At 41.0% G+C, this 6,578-nt stretch overlaps 1 protein-coding gene across 1 annotated transcript; it reads right to left on the bottom strand.

The window, feature by feature from the left end:
- Window positions 1-1,411: 1,411 nt before the first annotated feature.
- Window positions 1,412-4,090, bottom strand: RCAN3 (RCAN family member 3). Its single transcript, XM_010014894.1, has 4 exons — window positions 3,896-4,090; window positions 2,805-2,978; window positions 2,275-2,446; window positions 1,412-1,854 (listed from the first exon to the last, which is right to left on the bottom strand). The coding sequence occupies exons 1-4, from the start codon at window positions 4,088-4,090 to the stop codon at window positions 1,646-1,648; spliced, it is 750 nt and encodes a 249-aa protein (XP_010013196.1). The 3' UTR covers window positions 1,412-1,645.
- Between the last annotated feature and the right edge of the window lie 2,488 nt (window positions 4,091-6,578).

Genomic DNA, 6,578 nt, shown 5'->3' with positions numbered 1-6,578 from the left:
TTAAAAACACACAAGCCTGATGGACAATGCAAGTTTTTTGGTTGGATTTTGGGGTTTTTTTAAGTAACATGGAACACTGAGACAGAGAAGTTGTACTTTGAGTGACTTTAATACCTGAAGATAGTCATAAATATCATGCCTGTGGAGGCAAGATGAGCAAGACCCATTTTCCTACCTTTTTAATATCTACTATTCCTGCCTCTGGCACAAGGACCTGCCTGCAGGATCCCATTTTGCAGCTGGAAGCTGGTTGCAGGAAGGGATCATGAGCTGGCACAATACAGAGTTGAAAACTCCCAGCCCATGCACATTCCTGACCATTACTTTTCCTCTCCACCATCCATCAAGTGACAACACTTTTGAGAAGTCAATAAGCACGTCATGTAGACCTGAAACACACCAAAATGAATTTGAAGGAGGCCAATTTCTGAATGATTTCTCTCTATATGAACATCAGCAGCCTGGTTTATTCACAAATGATTTTATTTTTTTAAATAGAAAAAAGAATCTGTCTAGACTAAAAAAGCTTGGTTATAAAATAGCATAAAAGCATAGGAGCCTGTGTCACTATACTGAGGTCTGTTTTCCTCCTACTATAACACAAGATCACAAAATTAAAGATCTATATTTAAAAGATGCACCCTGGTCTCAAAACAGCAGCAGATGCTCTGTCAGACAGACAGGATGCCACACAGAAAAAGTCTGAATGAAAAACAGCAAATGAGGGCTGAAACTGCATAAGAACTGGCTAAGCCAGGCAACTGATTGTCTGAAAACATACAAACAGACTGGAGACATGTAGGACAAGTTAAAGAATTAACCCTAGATGTTTTATCTCCTAACTCAGTCAAAACACAACAGTCACTGGATTTACTTATAAACGTAGGCCACCTCTAGGACTGTAGAGGAACAAATGTTACCATGTTTTCAGAGAGGATCAGAGACAACACATTCAACAGCTGGATCCACATTTCTCTCCATGTATCATCATCCACTCCTCAGGTGTCAGTGCAAACCATCGTAGCTGGCAGCAGCAGCAGCACTGGTGACACTTCCCACCCATCTGTGCTTCTTCCTCCCGTGTTCTTCTCTGTGTAGTTAGCAAAACGACTTGAACTTATTTCCACACGTGTATTTGTGCCTCATGTCAAATTAAAAACACGTACTTGGCATTTCTGAGAAAGGCAAAGGTTAATCTTCACCTCAGATGACTACCTGGGAAGGAATTTTAGCATAAAAGAGTAGGTTTCATTTGCATTTAACACTATATCAACTGGAAGCTGGTGTACCAGTACAGAGCAGAACTTCCTTGAACCCAATTGTGACAGTAAGATAGGTATTTTCAGCACTTGGTACATCACACTGTACAATATAAAGAAAAGGATAACATCGTAAAAACAAAACAACACACAACCAGACTTCCTATTTTTCACTATTTCAAGTCAGGTGGATTTGCTACAGTCGGGGGACTAGTCCCTAAAATTAAAGTGCTTGTCAGAGCATTGGCATCCAAAATCTTGAACATGAGATACAACTACAAGTAAAATCTGTTGTCGCTATACATAACATATAGCAGCAGCACAGACATCAACACATGTACTCAGTAAGTGTCTGACTTTTGATACTACCTTGGGCATCACACAGTTTAACAGTGCATAGTACCCCCTACCTCCAGAGTACAATCAAATGCTTTAGGTTCACTCAGTATTGTTGCAGGTGGTTCTGGACGCCTTGTCTGCATGATCTTCTGTTTGGGATTTTTAATTTCATCTTCCTCTTCTGTCTCACTTTCACAGACATGGACAACTACACTGGGAGTTGATTCTGTTCCTGCATGAAGCTCATACTTTTCACCTGAAGAGCAGCAAACAAAAATCATGCTAAGAAAATCCCCGAGGAAAAGCCCTAACCCATTTTATCCCAAAAAGTCCGTAGTATCTGCAGTAACACAACCAAATATTCATTTATTCTCATCTCATCTTTAATTTGCTCAACTTCACCAGACCTGCTAAATGTTTCATTTTTCTTGTTTGTTACTTATTACTGAGACCATGACAAAATTCAACACATGGATGCGATGGAGCTGGTACCACACAACCCAGTCCTGTGCTGTACTTGCAATCAATTAATGAATTAAGTAAAATAAAAGTGATGAATCATTTTATTCAAGTAAGATACACCACAAAAGACCCAGTTTCTTCTCACAGGAGGGTAGATAAACTCCCTTGGTCACTATTTTTGAAGTAATACAACAAAAGCAGTAAATATTCCTACCTGGTCCCAGCTTGGAGACAGCACAAAGCAAGTCATAGTTTATCAGGGGAGTTGCATCTTCACTCTGTTTCCATCCAACTGGTGGAGATGCAGGTGGGGATATCAGGAACTGTTTAACAGGTTGTGGAGGAAGGAGGTAGGACTTGTCGCCTATTTCACCGGACACCTGAACCTGAAGATAAAAGCCAGGGGATACAGAATAGGATGACAAATGCTGCTAATCCCAAAGAACATACCTGCAAAGCACCTACTATAAAGAGATATGTTGGACCCACTTATCTTCTTTCAGCACATTTCTGCTCATCTATGGGAGACAGGGGTTTGTGTGACTGTTCCACACCAAGTACAACCCTGTGAGCCCAGGCTGAGAAGCAAATCTATCCCCTAGAGTAATGAAAGTAACATATCTCAGTGTAGAAGAACAAGGCTGAAGGTAACTTCAGATATTTACCACATATGAAATTCATGGGAAAACATGGAATAAAGAAGAAACAGGGACACACGTGCAACATCTTGGTGTTCTGTAATACCTGTGCAAAGTACAGCTTCAGCTTTCTTCCACTGAAGTCTGTTTCATGCAGCTCTATCCGTGCTCTTGCTGCTGCCTCTGGGTTGCTGAAGTTTATCCTTACTCTTCTGAAGCTTTTAAACAACTGGAATGTAACTTGATTATCGTAGACTGTGAAAAGTGCTTCAAATCTCTCCTAGAGATGAAGTACAAACATTCTCCAAACACAAAATGGACATTTTCACTCAATGAAAACACATTTTCCTTTCACTTTCTTCTCCCAAATCCCATTCATTTCTTTACTCGCCTAAACCTCCACATTCCACACTTCCCCCAGTTACTGCGACTTGCAAACCTGCACTGCTTTGTCTCCCTATTTAAGCCTGAATTGATGTGAAGGAGCCTGTAAAACTCTCCATGCACAAGCTGACACCTAGCGAAGGCTCCTCAGAAGTGCAGATGCCAGCAAAACCACTGGTACTCGCACAGGAGTTTGTCTCAGGGGCTGAGGACTTTTCAGCAAACCTTAGGCTTAGGAAGTGCTTTTGTAAACTGGAACTGAAGAAGCCGCAGAGCAAAGCTTTCCTATCGGCCTCTCCTGCTTTCCCTCACTCATGCAGTGAGCATAATTATTCCTGATGCTCTTGGAAGCAATGGGAAAGTACAGCTTTGACTGACTACAAATGTTAGCAGGCCAGAGATTTTCGTTTATAAGGCCCTTTTAAGGTGCTCAAGTCAGAACAGACATCCTGCAGATCCAGAATGTTTTTAACAGAATCCTTGCCTTGAAAGAAGGAAAAAAACAAACAAAAATTTAAATTTGCTTTCAGATTTTATTCAGATCTGCCCTTGGATGTGGTACCTTGGATAAAGAGGGGGAAATAAAAAATGAGAAGAGCTTTTCATGGGAGAAGCACTGTATAGCTATCAACAATTTCAAATGCCAGCAAAGTGCAGTATGATCTGCTCTTTGTAATACATTCCCATCTGAGCTTACCAGGTAAATGCTTTGGGTTGGTTTTTCCACCCCAGTTATAATATGCATTGAAAATCCAGACAAGAATGATCAATAGCTGTATCTACACTTACAACACTATACCACTCTCTACCTACCTTTTCTTCCTGTACCTCAAACACAGCTTCATGAACACTGCAAGCAAAAAGTGAGGTAGGCAAGTCACTTAAATCCATCATCTCTTCCAAATCATCTTCATTTTCTCCAAAAATCATCTGTTCTTCCTCTTCTTGGTCGCTGCTGTAGAGGTCTGACTGGCTGTCACTCCAGGACTTCATAGTATCTCTGAGCATCCTCCACCCACAGCAACTCTTCTTTGTGTTCCAGTTTCTAACAGGGGTCTGCATGCCAAAACACAAATCCAAAACAAAATGTAAAGAGCAATAGAAAACACTTTCTAAACACCAACTTAAAGACATAAAGAATGCATTGGAGGGGGGGGAACTCCCAGTTCTTCCTTCTTTTGCCAAATTTGGTTAAAGTCATTCAGAGAATTAAAATGAAGTTCAAAGTTCCAGCATGAGGAGGGGTTAGAACCCTGAAAACGCTATTTTGTATTTTGAAACAAAGACATCATGTTATTTTCACCTCTGGTAGAACAGAACAGGGCAATTTTCTACATGAAAAGGGGACAACATACAAATGCTGGAGCAGTAAAAGGCAAGAATGACACGATACAGTTACAAGGTCTTTGCTTAGGAATTGGAGAGGGATCAATAACAAACAACTGAAATGTTTGCAAACAAATGCCAGAAGCTCAGATATCCCAGGAGCTCAGATATCCCAGGATACCCCACGCTGTGAAAGAGGATGGGGGGAAAAAAGAAAGGGAAAAAAGGCAGCAACAACAACAGAAAGACAAGATCTAGCTTCTTTTATAATTTAATTTGTATAACATTAAACAATTAAAGTAACCTGTGAAGTAGACAGAGCTGAAGTGATGGCTGCAAGGTTACTGATTTTCACAGTGCATGAACTGGGCTACAAACAGGAGTGAAACTGCCTTGTCAGCATCTCAACATTAAAGAAATTAAACCTGTTAGTCCCTACATTTCACCCAGTTCCACGTGAAACAGGCATTTGACAACTGCCACCGTCGACCTGTTTATCCCACCCTCAAAATGCACAAGATTAAAGCAGAGCACCAAGGCAGAACTGCTCAGAAGCAGAGCTGAGACATGAGGTGACAGCCTCCGTGACCCTCTGTAGGGGCTGTCTCTGCTCACCACAAAAGATCTTCCCTGTAAACCTGTTACAGAGTAAACACCCTTGATATGAGGGAAATACTGCTTTTTTGCTCAGCATCTATTAGTGGTATGATGAAAGACATCAAACCCTGCATCAATCCTGCCTCGGGATGCATTGCTGCACAGAAGAGATGCTCTGCAGATTTGTAAGGAAGTTTAAGAATCCTAATGGAAAACACACAAACCTGTCTAGGCACCAAACATTCAGCTCTGCACGCAGCAAAAAGCTTCACTGGCTTCAGGTTTCGATATACATGAGTTCATGTAACATTAAATACAGCAGCAGAACGTTTCACTGGAAGATACTTTCTGCTCTGTAAAAAGGCAGTGGGTCTCAAACGATGTGTGTAAATGATGCTGGAGAGCTGGGGCAGCTCGAACCTCCCCATGGCCAGAAGAAGATTACATTTTTTCTCAACTAGTAGCAAAACCTGAATTACCATCTCATTCCTTTACAGAACAAGAGTAGAAACTCGTACACTATTCACCTGCAGAAGGCAATGCAGTTATTCCCTTGAATTCCTGCAAACAGTCTGCAGGGAAAGCGATTTAATAGGAGCAATCTTAATCAAAGTTAAGGAAACATTTCATCAACAAGATAAACCATTCTGTGTAATTTCTGTGCCATTTCTTGCTAATTTACAAACACAGTCTGAAAAGCTTCTGTGGAGAGCATGGAACGACAGAAGCTACTTCAATTATGTACTGAAAATAAGAATACATCACAGTTATTTTTTTCTTTAATCATAAAACTACATGGTTAATTCTATTTTTTTTCCCACTGATTACTTTTCTGATACAAATCAGTATCAAAACACTGAGCAATGCAAGAACATCCAACACCTTCCCTGGAATCAGGGTGAGACAGGCAAGACTGATGTCTGGATGTCAGTTAAGAATTCCTATTAGAACAGTACTGTGAGAAGTGAGATATTAATAGATTAGGTAGAACTATTTCATTGTGCAATTATTAAAAAGCTTCAAAATCAGAAGAAGAAATACTCCAGGTATTTCTGGAAGGGTTCACTGGAGTGATTATCAGTGCAACAGCCAAGCTGCTCTGCTTCCCTTTCCCCCAGGGTGAGAAGGGAATTACCTCACTTACCTCCTTGGAAAGGTGAGAACTACCTATCTATGTCCGATATGAAAATACAAGTGCTAGTTGTTCACTGCAATCGGCTAATTATTGCAGTAATATTAAGCGTGGAGACCAATTCAAAATGATAAGCAAATTCACTGCATAGACAACTGACAATACGGGTTTAAATTACAACACAACAGGACTAAAAGGATTCTAAGAACTAAAGCCACCTGGATAAGATCTTTAAGTCCTTTCTTCTGTGAGTTAATACCTGCGCATCCCTTAAACACCAGGCGACAGGTACCTCTGAGACAAGCAAACTCCTCAACTTCATACAAAGCTGAAGATCTTCCGAAATTTAAGCAAACTAAAGCTGCAGCTTGTGCCACCGGGAGCTCCGGCTCCACCGGCACAGACAGCGCCGGCGTCGGGGCTCCGCTCCCCGAGCACCCG

Source organism: Nestor notabilis, unplaced genomic scaffold, assembly GCF_000696875.1.
Source record: "Nestor notabilis isolate BGI_N333 unplaced genomic scaffold, ASM69687v1 Scaffold26115, whole genome shotgun sequence".
NCBI classification, from domain to species: Eukaryota; Metazoa; Chordata; class Aves; order Psittaciformes; family Psittacidae; genus Nestor; species Nestor notabilis.
Note: the sequence above shows the minus strand (reverse complement) of the source record. Positions and strands in the feature narration are given on the sequence as shown.